The following is an 18631-nucleotide window of genomic DNA, read 5'->3' on the forward strand; positions in this document are numbered from 1 at the left end:
CCATCATTCCTCTGTTTCAATGCCATCAGGAGAGTTTATGGGAACGATTCTGCTGCGAAAGTGGAAACCCGGTGTCGCATTCAAAGCACAAGACAAAGAAGAGCCGTTACCAGTCCATGAGAGAATATATAATCATATTTCTAACCTTTATTCGAATCTCCAGCTAGGATTAAAAACTTACATCCAGAAACTAACGTAGTATGAGAAAAATATCCAGACGATTGATGATATGAAAGAGGTCATCACATGAAATTATACGGGCAGTTCCAAGCTCAGCCCCGCCGAAATAGGCCATTAGATGCTGAGCTAATCACGCCCCGCGGTGGCTCAATTGACCCCAGCGATTTGCCAATATCTGCCGCCAGAGTCATCTTTGCTTCAAGGCCAGACAAGGAAAATCCTTTGTTTCTACAACACCATCGTATTCGGCCCCAAAGCAGAGCGAGCATCAGACATTAGCCATGGCCACCACATTGACGCATCAGCCCGCCTCGGCTGGCCCCGCGGCCACCGCTCCTTTCTCCACGGCCTGGTCTTCAAGATATCGAGGCGTAAGTTGGACAACGACCTTTGGCGACTCGGCATGCGCCTAGACCATCCCATGTATTCAAGAAGTCTTCAAGCTTTGCCAATGCGTCGCTCTACATCAATCGAATCCTCAGCTGACAGAATATCTCCTCTCGCAGGCCACAGTCGAAGATCTTGACCCTCCTGCCGCCCTCTCTCTCAACCCGTCTGACGCAATCTCCCTCGCCATGATGTCAGCCTTTGAGCGCGAATACACACACCTCACCATCGTCGACTCGGAAACCCGCGCCCTGCTCGGCTACATCTCCATCCCCCACCTGCAATCCCTCCTCGAAGCCGGCCGCGTCCAGCCCAGCGACCCCCTCTCCGCCGCCATGACACGGTTCCAGCGCAAAGGCCGCACGTATCGGGTCATCACCATGCAGACCCCGCTGGAGGAGCTCGAGGCCTTTTTCCGCGGCGACAAGAACGACGGGACATGGAAGGAAGAGTTTGCTGTCATCACGGATGAGAACCGGAGATTTGTGCTGGGCGTGGCGACGGTGCAGGACTTGGAAGAGTTTGTCAAGAGGCGGCCTGCTTAAGTGAGCTGCTGAGGGATTGGGGGCAGCGGGTTGAATTCGAAACAGGGCAGACCCGTATCTTTACGGCGGATAGGTGGGAAGCATGTGCGCTTTTTGAAGCCCTAGACGGCGTTTGGAAGACATTTGGCCATATTCAACATGCGTTGGAACTTCTATTGGGCTTGTTTGCTTGCACTTGATGAAGGGAGCCGGGAAGTCATTTGCGCAAAGCGTGGTGAAAAGGGCTCTTTTTGCTCATGAAGATAAGCTGCAGTACATGCAGATATAGCTACTTATGACGCTGGGTTCAACACTATATCGGAATAAATCACGTCTTAAAAATATCTTCCGGAAAAGGATGCCTCTCGATAAATGTTATGTGCTTATTGAAGGGGTGGCTATTCAAATCACCAAATTGAATATCTAGCATCCAGTTTCTACGTAACATAACGCACAATGTATTACTACCAGTACTAATCTGGAAATGTACCAATATCAAGAAGATGGTGAAGCAGATCCTAGAAGAAGCTGGTGGAAGTGACAGACACCTTAAAGGCTATGATAGACAAATGACGCTTCCTCAGCGTCCCGTTACGACACAGCTAGGTATGACTTCACGTAGTCACTAAAGCTTTGGATAACCAAGTTAGGGTACTGTATAGCTACTCTCTTTATTTATTCTTGAAGAAACAAACATGAAGGCCGTCAGCTCTTCTATATGATATCAAAATATGCACCTGTCACAAAAGCACCCCCTTTACTCTTCGTTAAAGTCGTAGACGAGTCGGATCTGAGCCCGCTCCGCTCCCTTGGTCACAACAACATGTCTGCAGTATCTGCGCTCGCCATCGACAATCTGGAATCCCCAGACCTGCTCAGCAACCCATCCCTTCTCCTTGTTCTCAGCAATGTTGGTGATGAAGCTCTGACCCTCACCCTCGACCTCCCAGCCCTTCTTGAGGAACTCGTCGGTGACCTCGTCCAGCGAGACCCAGCGGCTGCGGCCCGTGACGGTACCAAACAGCCAGTCGGTGTGGTCGCGCGGGAAGTTGTCGAAGCAGCGGTTCTCCTGCGTGCTCGACAGGCCCGACGCGGACTGCTTGATGTCGATGTGCGTGACGACGTCGGCGGCGGTGTTGGGGGGCTTGGGCGGGCCCTCGTACTGCTCGACCTCGATGGTGATGGTGGCCAGGCTGATGCCCTTGCGGATCAGGTAGCCGACGCCCTGCAGGGAGAGCACCGGCTCCGAGGAGTCGGAGAGCGTCTTGTTCTATGCGTGTTTGCGTGTGCCGTTAGTGGAGATGCTTTCTTCTTCCCGTGCTGATGTCATTTTATCGAGACAATCCCGTCGGAAGACACGGAGGGGCAACGCGATAACACAGTCACTTTTCCGTGTGTACACATCGTCACTGCCCATCACGATGCCATCCGCTTCTATTGCTAGCCCAGCTTCCTCTTCCCAGCTAGTAGAACGAGAGAAGCTCATCGTCCTCATGGAGCGCGGTTGGCGCTGGTTTTTTTGCCAGGTGACGAGAGAAGCTCTCATAGTGGGGGAGGGGTAAACCAAATCACCCTCTTGGCGGGCGCTTCCACTCGAGACAGGGGCCAAATGCGAGTGACAGTGAAATAGGCAAGGGAGGATGTCGGGGAATTGGGATTCTGGGGCTTCTTACCATGGTCCATTTGCCATTGAGGTTCTTGGTGGTCTTGCTCGAGGGGGCAGCCATGTTTGCGGTTGTTGAGCTTTACTTTGCTTGGTAACTAAGAGAAAGGAGAAGAAGAAACAAGAGAGAAGAGAGAGTGAGAGAGTAAGAAATACAGAAAACAAAAAAGAGTTGGGGCTCCTTCGAACAAAAAAGAGGGTGGCCCAAAGAGGGTGCAAGTCGTGCGCATTAAATGCAAGCTCTGGTGGGAACTATCACAAGCTTGCAGCGCTTTTCCGGTGCACCAACTGGTCGCCATCTTCCGAGGCGCTCTGGCTAGTCCTCACATGCAATGCACACCCTGGCGGCACTCTCCCAAACAGGCACTAAGCCATGAGCTGAGTAACCGGGCCTAGTCCGCTAAAAGATTCCCCCATCTCCCCAAAGTACCTAATGGAGGCCAATCTCCTCCCCCATTTCGACTGGTTGCTCGTGCCCCTCTTGCTCGAAATGACATCTGATGGGGTTCAATTACCCGTCGTCAACAGGAGTTGCGCCGGATTTTGACAAGATTTACAAACTGAGGCACTTTTATACTTGCTAACTGACGGGCCCGAGGTTGGTACGTCCCTATTGACCTATTGATCCGGCACTACCAAGCTTGGCCTGTTGTATTGACCCCATCTCGGTGTTGATACCAGCAAGTACACCGAGCTAACAAAAACATCACACGAGATGTTAGCATATGGTAACGTAGCTTCTTAAACTATCTACCATACTGTGGAGATATGACATTCCCAAAAGAATGCTTAGAGCACTAGGTAGAGAGTCATATGAGAAGAGCCGTATTATGTCTAATAAACATCATATTGTTGGCAAAGAAAAGCCACTAGGAACATGTGTAGAACAGCACGGGTAAACAGCATACCTCCTCACACACTCGGCAATTGCCAATAGGCACCAACAACAGACCATAACCCATTACCCGTATCCCATCAACCCCTTGATATCTTCAAAACAAATGTAACAAGAATAGAAACCAAATGGGGAGATATCCTGAAATAAAAATGAAAAAGACAAAAAAAAAAGACAAGCCCTGCATCTGTATTTGAACTCAACCCCGGGCGGATATCGTGCTACTTCTTCCGGAACCATGTGGATATCTAATGATACATCAACCAGAAGTCGCTTCCTGGCTCGTTTAAATCCTCAGTCATTATCGCCATGAATCCCAAGACTACCACGCCTGGTGTTGTTTCCTTACTTCAGGGGACCATCCGTCCCCTTCCATAAGCTGTTCAGCCACGAAGTCTGCTTGGGCGTCAATCGGCCGCTTGCTTTTCAAATATGCATACCTGTCAAAAAGTAATACGATTTCGGCGTTGAATCGGCCATTTGGCCATGCTTCTGATTTTCTCACACTCCAAGTGCCATGTGAGGGCCTTCTCAACCTCTCTCTCATGGCCACCACTTCATCTGCTTGTAGCTCTCAATGACTTCTTCGATGAGCTCTTTTGTGATGACTGGCTTCTCGTACTTGAAGCCCAAGATTTCCTCCAGCCTACTGCCATCCATGCTGAGGTCGGTATCTTTGAGGAGTTCCTTCTCCATGAATGGCGTCAGGGGACCCGGTCGTGTAATGCCGGCGTCGGATAGCAGATCGGCCCAGGGGCCAAGAATCTCGTCATTAACATCATCCACGACGCTGTCGAGGTTCATTCTCGCAAAGGTGCTGATCAACTGTCCCTGGAAGCCCGTCTCGATTTTGAAGATTTCGCCGATGATGTCAGCCATGGTTCCTTGCGTAGTGGCGCCCTTGTCCACCACGTTGAATATGGGCACCTTGCCCATCTCGCTCTCGTTCCATTTGGCCTTGCCAGCGTCATACCAGACAGCAGTGTCCCAAAGGGCTCGCACTACATCATGGATGTGCGCTGTGTTAGTTCGCAAGTCTTTGGTCCACAGCCACTTCATTTCCCCTTCGAGATGCTGATAAACGCGAGCCATGCATAGGGCTGTCGCAACCCACTGAGAAGCATAAGGGCCGTACACATGGGGGAGACGGACAACCGCGAGGTTAAGCCTATAGGCACACCATTATTAGATAAAACAAGACACGGAACCAAGAGGCGGACCCAGTGTAGCTTACCCTTCAATCTTAGCCAATGCCTCCTCTGCCTGCAGTTTGAAAACGGCAATCTTGCTCCACGGCTTCAGCTTATCCCCTTCTTTGCTCGGTGACGAATCCGACTTGTACACCATGCCTGTGCTTAGTTCGATAAACGCCTTGACCTTGCGTTTGGCAGCTTCCTCAGCAACGGCAATGGAAAGATCCAAAGACCTCAACTTGTAGACCTCGTCTTCCTGGGAATATCTCGTCTCTCCACCGCAGTTGAAGACATAGTCCCACTGCTTGCCATCGGGTCGATCGAACACTTTAACTAGAGCCTCTGTTTCAAGCAGCACAAACGTTGTTAGCCGTGATGGTTCGTGGGCAGAGGTAGCAGCCCCGAAGAATGAACAGAATGAAAGACGGTTAATTACCCGGCTTGCTAGCGTCAGCCTGCATGAACTTGCTCTGAGCGCAAGCTTCCGAAAACTCGGGTGCCAGCCAGGCGAGCTGGGGCAGCACCTTGTCGACAAGACGGACTTCCGAGGCAAGATTGTTCTGGTGGATGTGCTGGGCGAGGAAGCGGCCGATATAGCCCAAGCCCCCAATGATTAGGACCGACGGCTTCTCGTCAGCCATTTTCGAAGCTGCTGCTGTGGCGGTCGAGGAGGCGCGAGACTGCGTGGCAGCGAGATGGTCGTTAGAACGCGCAGTGGCGGGCCACGGTTTCGAATTAGCGGCTGCGTTTCACCCTCCCCTACGCTCTTATTTTTTTTTTTATTCGAGTTGGGAAAAGAACAGCGTCGCCAAGGGGGGAGGCTGATCGGATGTCGCTGCTCTGGTGTTTGGCGAAGTATGTAGCAAATATGCCGAGGGCTCAAGATGAACAAGAGAGAGAGAGAGAGAGAGAGAGAGAGAGAGAGAGAGAGAGGAGGAAAAGAGGGAGGTCGCAGGCAGCCTTGGGTACTAAAAGCAAGGTACGGGTAAGCTGTTGACCTGTTGAGTCGGTTCGGTACAGGATCCCGGATCACCCACACAACTGCCGGAGGAAAACCTGAGACTGCGAGACAAGAGAAGAGAAACGCACTGTGCCAGGAAGCCGAAGCGGAAGCCGAGGCGAGGGCAGAAAGGCAAACTTTTGTATCTCGCAGGTGAGACCAAGCCAAGTGCCTGAGACGGAGGGATGGGTGGATAAGGCAGAGCAAGGCAAGGAAGGCAAGGTAGCTTAGACTTGAATGGACGGATCGAGGGATTGGTCATGGAGGGGTTTGGCCTATTTACCGCCGCCTTGAAGAATCCAGTCCATCCATACACGTAAAAGTGCCCGTTACGGAGCCACCACAGCGCCAAAGGCCCCCCACTACAGTACAGTAGCAGACAAGAAAACGCACCGCCGTGTCAGTGCAGTGCAGTGCTGCGTTATGCTGCTGCTGTCTTCTACCGCTAAAGCTGTCGTGTCATGTCATGTCATTGATGCTAGGTAACCCGCCAAGGTAATTACGGAGGTACTGTACCAGGTGGGCATGTTAATGTACTGAATCTGCCAAGCACCTGTCAAAATGGCTGTGCCGGGCATCATTCGCCGTCTTGTCTCGTCTTGTCTTGTCCTGCTACTGTATCGGCGACAGTGACGATGTCCGGTGGTCCATATGAATTTGATGAGTATGGGGTAATTGGAACTTGTCAGCCATTACACAGGTACGAGGACAGGCTCTGGTCCGCGGGACAGGGTGTTAGCCGAAGCTAGGCCGGGCCACTCTTGTCAAGGTAATTAGCAGGCCGTCATCTTTGTCGCCGTCCATCCAAGCCATACTCGTAACAAGTACAAGTACCGAGCGAGCATTGCGGGAGTGTTCCAGGCACATCCAGGCACGCATGGGCTGTGACTGGACAATGAGACAGGCATGACAGGGCCTGGACGAGACGACACGACACAGTGCTGATGATGGCTTCAAGCCACTATACAGCAGGACTCACTCGGTCCAAAGCAGCACAGTTCCGAGGCGCTGGACCTTGTCAACTTCCCCTGTTCCCCGGGTTGGCCAGCCACACAGAGACTCGCCCAGCAAACAACTGACAGCTGCAGTGAGCGAAATTGTCCAGCCCAAGTGCTCTTCTGTGCGAGGACGGATGTGTTACTCGTACTTGGTCCTACCCAGTACTTGACATCTCGAAGCGGCTAACCGCTGCCAGGTCCCAGCATCCCTGCCGACATCCCCACCGACGTAGCGGGTTAAGCGGACTGTTATTATTTGCCATACAGCGCAGTCGGCCGAGTTTTCATGTCTCGAGAGCTGCTCGAGTCTGCCAAGCACAGCGAAGCGTCTTGCTGCTCTTGTTTAAGTGGGAACCCAAAGGTCTAGGTTCACCGCAATGCGCATCATGTCTCACCTTTCCCTCTCCTGGACTGATCCTGCGACTCGGCCAGTATGGCATCCAGGCACCGCCATAGCAACAACACCGTACTTGGACATGGCTCCCTTATCGTTCCGTCATTACACTGCTTGTGCAAGTAATTCCGGGCTACATACTCGTACCCATAGGACAGGCAGGTCAGGATTGCTCGCTAAAACGACCGGATATTGAAATCCGTCTGCGAATCCCTTGATGGCAGCAACTCCGGCAACATGACATGTGCAAATATGTACTTTCTGCATCCAATCTGCGACCCGACCCGACGCCGCCGCCCGACCGGAATAATGAGTGGCGCCACCACCTTTGAGCAATCGCTTTCTGGCCTTTGCCCTTGTGACACTAAGCAGTGGGACTTTGTTGCGCCATGTGCAGCCCTTAGGTGGGACGAACCGCTCCGAACGGGCGACTGGCGGCCGTAACATGGCACTATTGCTCTCAGCAGAGCGATGGATTTACTACTCGTAGGTACTCTTTTGCCTTGCCTGTACTTGGATCATCGCCGGCCGAGTAATATAGAGGGCCCGCCGGGACGGGCCCCAGTGCTGAGGACGGGCAACGAGAGCCCAAGGCCAGCTGGCGTGAGTACGTGCATATCAAGTGCTGTCAGCTTTGAATCCTTTGACGTCTTCTCATCTGTCGAACAAAGCACTGGCGACGTGGGGTGCGGGGTTCACTGCATATGTTCCAAGCGTCGTTCTAGAAGAGGGTGCTTTCAGCCAATGACTCGACGTCTGAGACAAACGAAACAGACCGCATTTTGTCGGCCAACTTTCTTTTCATGCGCTCTGTCTCTGTCTACTCGTACATCAGCCACAGGATGGTACAGTGGAAGTTGGACATAGCTAGTGGTATGTTCAAACACGATACGGAGCCTACATTTCTTGTCCCATGTCTTTGCAGAATACAGTTGGAGAAGCACGGTGGCTTACAAACAGTCAACCTACAGGCCTGTTTTACGAAGCGCAGGGAGGGAAATCCAAAGACCCACACCCATGCCTTCGCTCTGCCTCTCGTGGGTTGTACGGAGTCAAACACACGTTTTGAGCCCTCCTTGACTGCCACATGCAGGAGGCGGCCCTTGGGTGGTGGGCTTATTCGCCTCTTGCCAAGGATGCAGTGCACATACGAGTGAGACAGGAAAACGCGGGCGTTGAAGCAGGGAGACCCATTGTTCGCCTCTCAATGTATTACTTACTAGTAGTGTGTTGGTGTCTTGTCTTTGTGTATACGATACTAGCAGCAACACACGCTGCTGGTACCTCCGGAAGCCATATGCACATGCCAGCGGAGTACGGAGTTTACTCATACAGGCATGAGGGAGACTGGCAAGGATAGCACCTTATCCTCCGGGTTGGATTTTGCCAACTCTCTGTTTGTGCTCCTTGCAGGCTCTTGGACGCCACCAAGTCCAAGGGTTGGCCGTCCCCCAACTGCGGGCTTGCTCAACTCCACCACACTTTTCATGGACTATCTTCTCACCTGCAAGGCACCAATGCAGCAGATATCCAACGACGAGTCATGAACAAATAGCGCCAGGCTTGCGTTGTGTGTTTCATGCTCAGCTCTTTGCATGCTCCGCTGTGTCTGAAAGCCTAGACCGAGGTGTAGAAGACGGAAGAGCATATCTTAAGTTGAAGCTGTCAACTCGGTCCACCTGTACTACCTAGCACCGATGACATTGCCCCCTACTACTGTATCTGTACTACTGTACTACGATACAAACACAAGGGTGAAGAAAAGAGAATGGTCAAAGGCGCAGCCCCAGCAGACAGATCGCCCTCATCCCTGGACGTGTGGAATACCTTTGTCACTTTGTCAAGGGTGCCGCTTGATCAAGCTGCACGCTAGCATCAGCCGCAGAACTGCTACGGTGTGATGATGTCCCATCTCGAGCGGCATGTCCCAGAGCCTCGCGAATGAAAAAGAAGAGCAGCATGGCAAGGATCCGCTCCGGTGCAGCACCCAATCTACCACCCATCGTCACGGGGGCTCTCCAAGCCTTCTGGGTGCCCTCAGGGGACACGGGGATTTGGTCGGGTATATTTCCGCGTCGGTTGCATTGTGCATACGGCTCCCTTTCTTTTGCAAATCAAATCCATATCTGGACATGTCCGTATGGCGATACAAACAAGCAGTGGTTTGCGTATGCCTGGTTTACAAAATCTTTTGCCGTCTGGATCAAGCCTAGGATATGCCGGAAATTCAATACACTCCGGTCCGTCATTTTTGGCAAGGTTCTGCCAGCCACAATGACATGGGTAGGGAGATGGAAATCAGGCCGATCAAGGACGAAGTAACACAAGCAGTAGTAATACCCGTGTTGCCTTGTTAACTTTGTTGCAGGCAGTTTATCACTGGCAAAAAGAAAAGAGAAGAGCATACAAAGGGACGGGCTGTGCGAGCCGTGCCGCTGCAACTACATGTAACATGTACAAGCGAGTTGATGCTTGCGAGAATCCTGGTCCTGCAAGGGACGCGCACGTCATGCATTGGGCCGTCGTTGCATGCAAGTCATCCATTTTCCTCGGCCATTTTTGCTGTCTTGTGGTGCCCCGAGCTCGTAAAAAGCCCAGAGCAGAGGAGATATCAAGTGCAGAAGTAAAGCCAGCTCCGGGGCCGTGACCCACAATCTCTTCCGTGATGATGATGCCACAATAACATTTCTGGACTCTTGATTTGTGAAAAGCTCGTGTCTCGCTTAATTTAGCATGAGCTCGTTGGAGTCAAAGAGCTCAATATGACGAAAGAGGAAGAATTGGAAGAGGAATTACGGAGTAGAGAGGATTACGGTATATTAGGTACGGAATTATACCCGATACATCGATGACCACGGACTTCATATGACAGATTTGCAACAGACACTTCTATGCAGCCCATGATGAAGTTGAGATTTACATCCTCAAAATGGAATTCATCTAGGATGAGCGTAGAGCAAAACATTTCATTCTTCCATTCAGTCCAACCACCACCGCTACTCTGTCGGTTTTGATGCAGTGCTTCCCTCCATGAAGCAGCCATCTATCCCCCGCCTCGAAGGGCTAGATGCTAAAGGGTGCAAAGGTGGCCAACGAGTGGAAAAGTAATTTTAAATAGGGTTCCTATTAAAAAGCATTGACGCCATATGATCTTCGTTGTTGCCTACGGCACAACTATTCGAGATTATATATACAAAGTAAGGCAATCAAAGTATCTTTAAACTAGGTACCTACCCTTATTGAACTCAAGATGTTGGATTTCTAGACCGTCAACTCCAGGTACTCTGTCAATCACTCCAGGACCAATATGCTCTGTCCACACTTATGACAGTATAGTTCAAAGAAAGATTAGGTATCAAAAGAAGACACGGTCCTTGAGTGCGAAGTTATTGCGGTCTAGAGATCTTCACATTTGTCTCCACGTATGTAGAAACTAAGAGAATTCCTCTGGACAGACCAGACCCAGGCCTTGCATAACCATGCTACAAGACGTGTAGGACTACAGAGCGATCGGGATGAGTGAGATCGTCGAAGCAGTAGACTCATCTCACAGGAGAACACCCATTCGAGACGATGCACTGGCCTGATAAAGCCCTAGCTGTTGCCCTTAAGAACTCTGAGATAGGACGTCGATGGGCCCTCCCATGTCAAGGAGAGGAGAAGAACGCCACATTTTGGGAGCTCATTCAATAGACAAGTTCGAACATTTCTTCAAAGATTTACAGACGCGTAATTGCGATCTAAATTCAAGCGCGTAGTCTTTCATCGCTGTCAAAAACACACTAATATTTGTATCCTTCATCAAACGTCCCCCTCGTCATCGCTTCATGCTGCCAATAAGCTCCCGCTGCGTCTCCCGCTCCTTCGCACCATCACTCAGGCTGCCCACACTCCGCAAGTCACCAACAACGTCCTTGGCCTTGCCAAAGTAGACATCCTGCAGCAAATTACGCATCTTGAGCTCCATGTCCTCCACCAGGCGGCCGACATTGGCAATGTGGCTGTCGTCGTTCTCCACGGGAAGGTCCTGCTCCACTTGGCGCGTCATGTTGCCGCTGAGGTCCATGTCGCCGACGGTGCCCTCGACGTTGGTGGACAGCGAGAGGATCACGGTGGATGTGAGCTTGTAGTGGGTTGTTCGGCCGCGCTCAATGGCCTCGAAGACGTGGATCGAGTCCCAGACGCCTTCGGTGTTGGATCCGGGGGTGGCAGCTAGAAGGATGGAAATGAGTTGTTAGCATATGATGATATACATGAGACTGTCGGACCAGGCTGATGTGCAGTAGTAAGGCCAAAGACAACGAAAGAGAGGGATGCATGCAGCCAACGTACATTTCTTGACCAACACGACGCCGGCGAATCCGTCGTCCAGGTTCCACAGGTACACGCTGCTCACGCCCCCCTCGTAGTACAGCTCCCTGTAGATGTCAAAGGCCTCGTTAGCCTTGATCTCCATCTTGCGGACTCTCTCGTTGGGGATGGCGCCCTCGCCCGCGCCCTCGCTGCCTCCCGGGCCGACACCGCCCACGCCGCCCTCGTCCAGCGGCGGGTCGAACTGGTTGCTCCATGGCGAGCGGTAGCTGTCGCCGTCGCGGTTGTAGTCGCAGAGGAGGTAGTCTCGGCCGGTCTGCCTGCACCGCTTGACGGTGAGGGGCTGGTCGACGGACGAGAGGAGGTCTTCGGTCAGGTCAGGGGCCAGGGAGATGATTGCGTTGAGGTGCTCGCTCGTGTGTTTCGGATTCAGGCGGCGGAGGAGATCGCTGCAGGATGCATCAAAAGAGAAGATTTCGTCAGCTTCAGGTCAGAGATTGGGTGTGGGAGAAGGATTATTAACAAAGGGCATCAGGGGGGAGAAGCGAGAACAGCGGATGTGATGGTTTGGGCGTGGTATGGAGGAGAGGAGGGGGGAAACAAGAGGAGAAGGAGAACTCACAGCGCCGAATCAAAGGGATCCGCAGCCATTTCAATGCGAATGTGCTGCAGCAAATGCAGACTCGAATATCAGTTGGAGATGGTTATGGAGGGTTGATTGCAGCACTGCTCCCAACGGCGAGGTCGGTAAAGGAAGCCCAAGATATTGTCGTCGCGGGGTTTCGAATTGTCGGGTCTCCAGGGGGTCACGTCACCAGTAACGGGCCTCTAAGAAGCCGGTGGCTAGCGGCAGCTATCAACTAATTGGGGCTCTGTTGGAGCAGCGATAACCCCACCAGTTGGGCTGGGAGCTCGAGCTTCTTAAGCTTGGTGCTGCTTGAGTTGAGTTACAGGACATAGCTCTACTAACTCCCATCTGTGTAAGCTGCATGATTCCTCAATTCCATGATAATTGAGTATATGGAACAATCTTCAAGAAAAGAGAAACCAATGATTCTTAATTACATAAATAATATAGTTATATATGCTTTCATATTCACGCTTTCACTGTTAGAATTGTCATTATTATCATCATCATCATCAATTTTCATCATCAAACATCCAATTTGTCTGTAAATCTACCTATCCAGGGCAATAAGAAACAACACAAAAGAGAGCACGCAATACTAGCAAACGCTCCCAAGACAGAATATCCCTCCCCGCCTTACTTCAAGCAGCCAAGGTCGGAAATCCAACAAGACCAAAACACACACAAATCCTGAAATATCAAGCGCCCCTTTTCCAGACCCTCTATGAGAGAGAACAGACAAACGGTGTTCCGCCTTGCTATGCCCCTGACCATATAGTCCCGGCCCGTACCGTAAAATCGCCCAAAACGCCCCGCCAATTCCTTCGTCCTCCCTTCTTCGGTGTCGTGTCACCTGGCATGGTGCCGTTTCCCGCTGCCGTGTATTTTTTTGTTGGGTTATATTCGTTTTTTTCTTATCTTCCTCCCCTAACATTATGTTGATATAAACAGTTGTCCAAGGTGTCTTGAAGAGCTGAGCGAAGCAAACGCTATTACCGCCTTTCCAGAAAATCGGAATGCTGACGTAAAGAAAAAATCCATTTCCAGTGCCTGATATTACCACGGAAAGAGTATCCTGCGTGCGGGTGCCTCACCGTTTACTCAATGAGAGTGTCGCACAGCAGACAATATGCCGGCTCTGTCCACTTCTTCTCTCCTCCCTCGACGCCCTCTCTCAAATCTGTCACCTCCCAGACCGTGGGGCCTTCGTTCATCTTGAGCGTGGCTTCGAAAAGGCCCTCCCAGGGTTTCTTAGACGACTTCTTGCGCCTTCCTCGCTTTGCCAGGGCTGATTTTGAAGACTTATCCAGAGAATTTTGCGGTGCCGGTGTTGGAGTTTCTGTGTCCTTGGACGACTCGTCATCTCCCTGCTTCACGAGAACTTGATCCTTTATCTCACTGTTGGCGACGATTGGCGACTTTCTGTCCTCTCCCTCGACCGAGGGGCTCAACAGGCGGTAGGGCAGGTCTCCTTTGGTTCCTTCCTTTGGCTCAGCCTTTGTATCCTCCTTGGCCTCCTCTTTGATGGCCGGCTTTTCCGATTTGTGAGGAATATCCGTTCCCAGTCGATCGTACACTCGGGTGAGGACATCGTCGAGCAGGCAATCGTAATGCATCCACTCCTCGCACGTCTTATTGGAGCATCCTACTAACGTTTTGTCGGGATTGGCGGGAGTCCTACATTTGCAGACGAGGGCGACCGACTATTTGCCAAGATGTTAGTATTGACCGTGCTGAAAGCGGAACGACTGTTATAGCAATTGCATACCGATAACTCCGCCGTCCTGCAGTTGAACGCTTGTCTCCAATACAGAGATTCTTGAATGTCATCATCGTTCGATTCGATCCACTGTTTGACATTGACGCCCATTACGACGCTCACGACATTGATAATATCCACTACCCCAGTGTTAGAGACCCAACAGGCACTCATTGGTGCTTGGATGCTTACTATGATTGGAGGCGACCAGCTCATGCTGTCCATGATATGGCTGCCGACCAGAGATTTGCTTCTTGCCGTCCATAGTACCAAGAGGTAGCTCCTCAGGCCAATACATCCAGTACACGCGGGCATATACGTGATGTTCATCCGAGGCCCGAACCTCCAATATCCGGGCTACCCAGTAATCTGCCTTCTTGGCAACTTTGCTGGCGCCGGCAGGCAGAGAGTTTTGCCGTTCCATGGTTGCCTCGTTCGCCACATAGACAAAGTCTTCTGTGTAGTACTTGACGCCATTGACTATACAGGTTCCGCTTGGTTAGCTGCTCGGGGTCCAGATGTTGCCCGGGAGATGCGGGAAGTGGCACTTACGAACGAAGCTGTTGTAGCGTGTCATGTCGAGCCATTGCTTGCGGGGGTCGACGGCGTAGTACAGCTTCAAGGATTGGCTCGACTTGAATTTGCCTTCGGGATGGAAGACGGCGTTTTGCGTCTGGACCTTTTTGTTGTTGTCCTCCTCGGATTTGTCATGCTTCCTCTTCTTCGACTTGGGACCGTCCCTCTCATTGCGCTCTGGCTCCGAGACGACGGTGACGGTGAAGGGACAGTCGGCACGATTCTCGTCCGGGACAGCACCATCAGGAGCTGAGGCGCCGTCTGGAGCAGGGCGAGAGCGCTTCCGAGGCTTGGAACTCATCGCGGGCCGTGGGCAGCGCGCCGTCGGTGTCGCGCAAGCTGGGGCGTCGCGCGTCGTAGGAATTCGGACGGCCGGCAATGGGCGCAGCGACTCTTTTGGCGAGCTGTTGCTTCTGACAAAGCGAGAGATGGGCCTTGGATCTGGTTCGGTCTATCTCGATGTAAACACAAGCGCCCGCCCCGATAAATAGCACAGGCAGTCTGCAACAGCGGCACGGGCCCTGGTAAATCGGGAGCAAGATAAGGTAGGATTCCTGCTATGCACCGAATTCTAGATGACAGCTCTAGCAAAGGCGCGGGCTAGAGCTCAGCGGGCGTAGCCACCGCAATCCCGGGGGGACAGACAAGGGGGAAGAGAGGAGCAGGTCGAGGACAGGGAATCGCGCAAAAAGCTATGGATATTTTTTTGGTCTTTTGCTTTTTTTTTCTGCTGCCTTCCAAAGTGGGCTTGTATCGACAATACCCGTTGGCGGGGGATCAAGCGGCGATCCCAGCGGCGCGCAAACCGTGCTAAAGAGAAAAGGAGGGATTAAGAAGAGAAAAAGAGATGAAGAAAAAAAGAAAAGCGTTGCTTCTGCTTGGGCCGCCGTCCTGTCGAACCAACGTGTTCTGCTAGGCAAAAACAGAAGAGGAGAGGAATAGGAATAGGTGAACGGTCACTAAGGTGGAAAAGAGTGGAGGGAACAGGGTCATGTACCTACGCAGGCACCTTGCGCCGACCAGGTACTTACTTGGCCCGGGTTACGTACAGTATAACAAAATAGCACTGGACGGGACACGCGAATACGCACGCAAATGAACGCGCAGAGCAGAGGGAACGCAAAAACCCCCACTGTAATCGAGCTGTTGCTTATTGTCTAGCGCGATGGATTGGGGAAATGCCAGCACGTTGCTGCATGGAATCGGATCAATTATTGTGGCAATTTAGCCGTTGTTCCTTAGTGCTTCTAGTAGCGGCCTAGATCGCCTTGGTAGTGGCGTTTTTGATATGGATAGTATGGGTTTGATGTGTGAGTTGAGTCGTGTCGAGCTGACTTTATGTTGTTGGTTCGTTGTCCAGGTATAAGACGCCCCCCGGAGTGGAATGTCACTGTCACTACCTAGCTACAAGGGGATTCGAGTCGGGGACGTTGCCTATCATGGATATTTTGTAGGCGTCAGACTGCCATATAGTTTACCAGGTATGTAATACTGTATGTATGTGGTTTGGGTTCCGAGGTTGCCTTGCTTAGATGCGGTGTGCAAGCCAGCACAAGGCCTCAGTTGAGTCTGGGCAACTCTATTAGGCAGCGGATTAGTTGAGCAATGCATTCAAGGACAGGGGAATATCAGTTGCTCGACGAATAGAAACAAGAAGAAAATCAAGTTGATACCCCAGCACTTATCAATCCCACACCTTTTTCGAAATAGCAAAGTATTATTCACCGAGTTAAACCTAGCCCTTGTTTCCGTATTACTACCTAGCCCTTCAGCTCCAAACTTTCGCAGACAAACGAAATAGTGGCCAAGTAGCCTCCGAATCAAGCTCTGCCGGAGTTTCCAAAGGCAAAATCCAGAGTTTACTAATCAACCAAAACGCCTACGCTATGCACACTTGTAGTATTAGATTGTTGGCAAGCCCTATCCAGTCAGGAAGAGACAAAAGCCAGGAGAAAAATATCCTTGACCGCAGCATAATCAATTGCAACTAATATCAGATAAACGTCTCACCGTCGATGGGCTGCGTTGCCATTGCCCTCGGCGGCTTCATAGTCAGCTAGCATTCCGCGGGCCGCTTCCTCGTCTTCTTCGTCTTCTCCCGCAGGACTGCCGGGTTCGAAACCCTCGATGGTCTCAGCGAGCTTCTCGCCTTCTCTCTTGCCACGCTCAACGTCGATGAACCAAATGAGTGGAGCGGGGAAACCAACAAGAGCACCGAGGAACCAAAACGCAGGCCGGATGCTTCCAGTCTTGTCGATGATGGCTCCAACAATAGCAGGTCCAAAAACACTGGATCCTTTATCAGTGATGGCGTAGAGTGCGTAAAACGCGGCTTCGGATCCGGGTGGAATCAGCTCTCCGAAAAGCGAGCGGCAGTAGCTGCTCAGCCCACCCATGACGAGGCCATACACGGCTGCCAGCGGATACATCTCCCACGGTTGTTGCAGTCCTACAACACCCCAGCGCTTAATAAACGGGAGGTAGCCCATTAGGCCATAGATCGGGATGAGTTCAAACAAGGCAATGCAGACGAGGATCGTCTGATGGGGTTTCAGGTTGAAAGTTCTGGATACCCAGGACCAGCCGAAAGCGCCGAAGATTCCAGCCATTGTGGCAATGACGTTGATCATACCCAAGGCCCATGGTTTCATGTGAAGCTGGGTCTTGGCGAACAAGACAGCCGTGGAGGATGTCGTGGCAATTGCATCAGAAAGAAGAAACCAGCTACCCAAGAAGAGCATAATATCAATAAGACGCCTTGCCAGCTGGATGGTGCGAAATAGAGATTTCCAAGCATATTTCAAGTACACCCACCATGAAGCACCGTCTTTGCGCCCATCAATTGTCAAAGCCGGTCCTGGTCTGGGTCTAAGCCACAATGCAGCAGGGATGGTGAAAATAGACCACCAAGCCCCAATAATGAATAGCACCACTCTCTGTGACCACGTCGTATTTTTCATTGCGATGAGAATGCCAATGGAGGCACACTGCACGAACAAGGCGGCACTATAGCCAATACCAATGCCCAAAGAGGATATGCGCGTAGAGAGTTGAAGCTCCTTGGAAGTGATTTCTTCATGAGTTGCCACACGCTTCAGTCCGTTCCTGTGATGCCGATCGTCAGGAGGAAGTAATCCTGACGTGGAATTGACCATGTCTCCCTCCAGATCATCGGTTGAATCCCCCATCTGACGGGCGACTTCGGATGATTCTGTTACATATGCCTCCGTTACTTCGGGATGATTTCGAACCAGAAGTGGGAGAAAAGAGTTGAGCAAAACGAATGACGCGCCAAAAGATGTGTTAGAGATGATGGTTAAAAAGGCACCGATGAGGTAGTTGGTCTTGCTGATGAAGATGAAACACATGACGGAAAAGCCACCGATCCAGGCAAACGCCAGCAGAAGCCGCTTCCTGTAATTGCCATGGTCTGCAGCACAGCTGATACTGACGACAAGAAGGGCCTGTAGCAAGACACTGGCTGAAAAGGTATACATGGCAAAGCTTGCCGTGTTGACCGGGATGCCCAATACATATACGACACACTGGCCGTCATCTTCCGATTTGCTGTCGCTGGAGCCGCAAGGCTTGTCTGGGTTCGAGAGGAGGACGCCATTTTCTCGAGCAAGCGTCTCTAGGAGGATTGGGATGAAGGAAGCTGTTGTTCAGGATTAGCGAGACAGCTCGTTTGATGGGGACCCAGAGCTGACAGCGGCCCAACACAACGAGAACAGGTGAAGTTAAGGCGGTGATGTGTTATTAGAAGAACATCAAGTAGGTAATGAAATCAATAGAATACAAAGACCATGCAAAGAGAAGAACATGACACGCGAGACTCACCAATTCCGCAAATGACATACGTCTCGGCCGCGAAGCCATACATGTACCATCCCCAAAGCTCTTTCTTGCTTGTCGGTCTGACATCGTGCCCAACATATGCCGGCACGCCCGGCCGCACGTCGCTGTCGAAGCTGTCGCGAAGACTCATCTCGTCGTCGCTGTCGGACCGCTCGTCGTCGGCTTCAAAGGACGATGTCGCGTAGGATCTTTTGGACAGGATGGACAGACCCGACCAGAAGCGCCGTCCTTGGAGCTCCGGGCGATGCGGCGTCATGGCAGGCAG

The 18631-nt window shown here is 51.7% G+C and overlaps 6 protein-coding genes across 6 annotated transcripts; 1 reads left to right on the top strand and 5 right to left on the bottom strand.

Annotated features, from left to right (window-relative positions):
* Positions 1-461: 461 nt before the first annotated feature.
* Positions 462-1112, top strand: T069G_00722 (uncharacterized protein; the record flags this gene model as incomplete). The annotated part of the gene is made up of 2 exons (XM_056167932.1): positions 462-551; positions 687-1112. The coding sequence occupies 2 exons, from the start codon at positions 462-464 to the stop codon at positions 1110-1112; spliced, it is 516 nt and encodes a 171-aa protein (XP_056033248.1).
* Positions 1113-1848: 736 nt separating this feature from the next.
* T069G_00723 (uncharacterized protein) lies at positions 1849-2818 on the bottom strand (the record flags this gene model as incomplete). The annotated part of the gene is made up of 2 exons (XM_056167933.1): positions 1849-2361; positions 2765-2818. 2 exons carry the CDS (start codon positions 2816-2818, stop codon positions 1849-1851), a joined length of 567 nt encoding a protein of 188 aa, XP_056033249.1.
* A 1374-nt stretch (positions 2819-4192) lies between these two features.
* Positions 4193-5483, bottom strand: T069G_00724 (NAD dependent epimerase/dehydratase family domain-containing protein; the record flags this gene model as incomplete). Its single annotated transcript, XM_056167934.1, has 3 exons — positions 4193-4817; positions 4884-5184; positions 5279-5483. 3 exons carry the CDS (start codon positions 5481-5483, stop codon positions 4193-4195), a joined length of 1131 nt encoding a protein of 376 aa, XP_056033250.1.
* Positions 5484-11051: 5568 nt separating this feature from the next.
* T069G_00725 (f-actin capping protein, beta subunit domain-containing protein) lies at positions 11052-12196 on the bottom strand (the record flags this gene model as incomplete). Its single annotated transcript, XM_056167935.1, has 3 exons — positions 11052-11446; positions 11567-11994; positions 12168-12196. The coding sequence occupies 3 exons, from the start codon at positions 12194-12196 to the stop codon at positions 11052-11054; spliced, it is 852 nt and encodes a 283-aa protein (XP_056033251.1).
* Positions 12197-13270: 1074 nt separating this feature from the next.
* On the bottom strand, positions 13271-14809 carry T069G_00726 (BAH domain-containing protein; the record flags this gene model as incomplete). The annotated part of the gene is made up of 4 exons (XM_056167936.1): positions 13271-13876; positions 13942-14072; positions 14125-14412; positions 14485-14809. 4 exons carry the CDS (start codon positions 14807-14809, stop codon positions 13271-13273), a joined length of 1350 nt encoding a protein of 449 aa, XP_056033252.1.
* A 1705-nt stretch (positions 14810-16514) lies between these two features.
* On the bottom strand, positions 16515-18622 carry T069G_00727 (vacuole effluxer atg22 like domain-containing protein; the record flags this gene model as incomplete). Its single annotated transcript, XM_056167937.1, has 3 exons — positions 16515-17644; positions 17702-18166; positions 18349-18622. 3 exons carry the CDS (start codon positions 18620-18622, stop codon positions 16515-16517), a joined length of 1869 nt encoding a protein of 622 aa, XP_056033253.1.
* Positions 18623-18631: the final 9 nt, after the last annotated feature.

Source organism: Trichoderma breve, chromosome 1 (assembly GCF_028502605.1).
Source record: "Trichoderma breve strain T069 chromosome 1, whole genome shotgun sequence".
NCBI classification, from domain to species: Eukaryota; Fungi; Ascomycota; class Sordariomycetes; order Hypocreales; family Hypocreaceae; genus Trichoderma; species Trichoderma breve.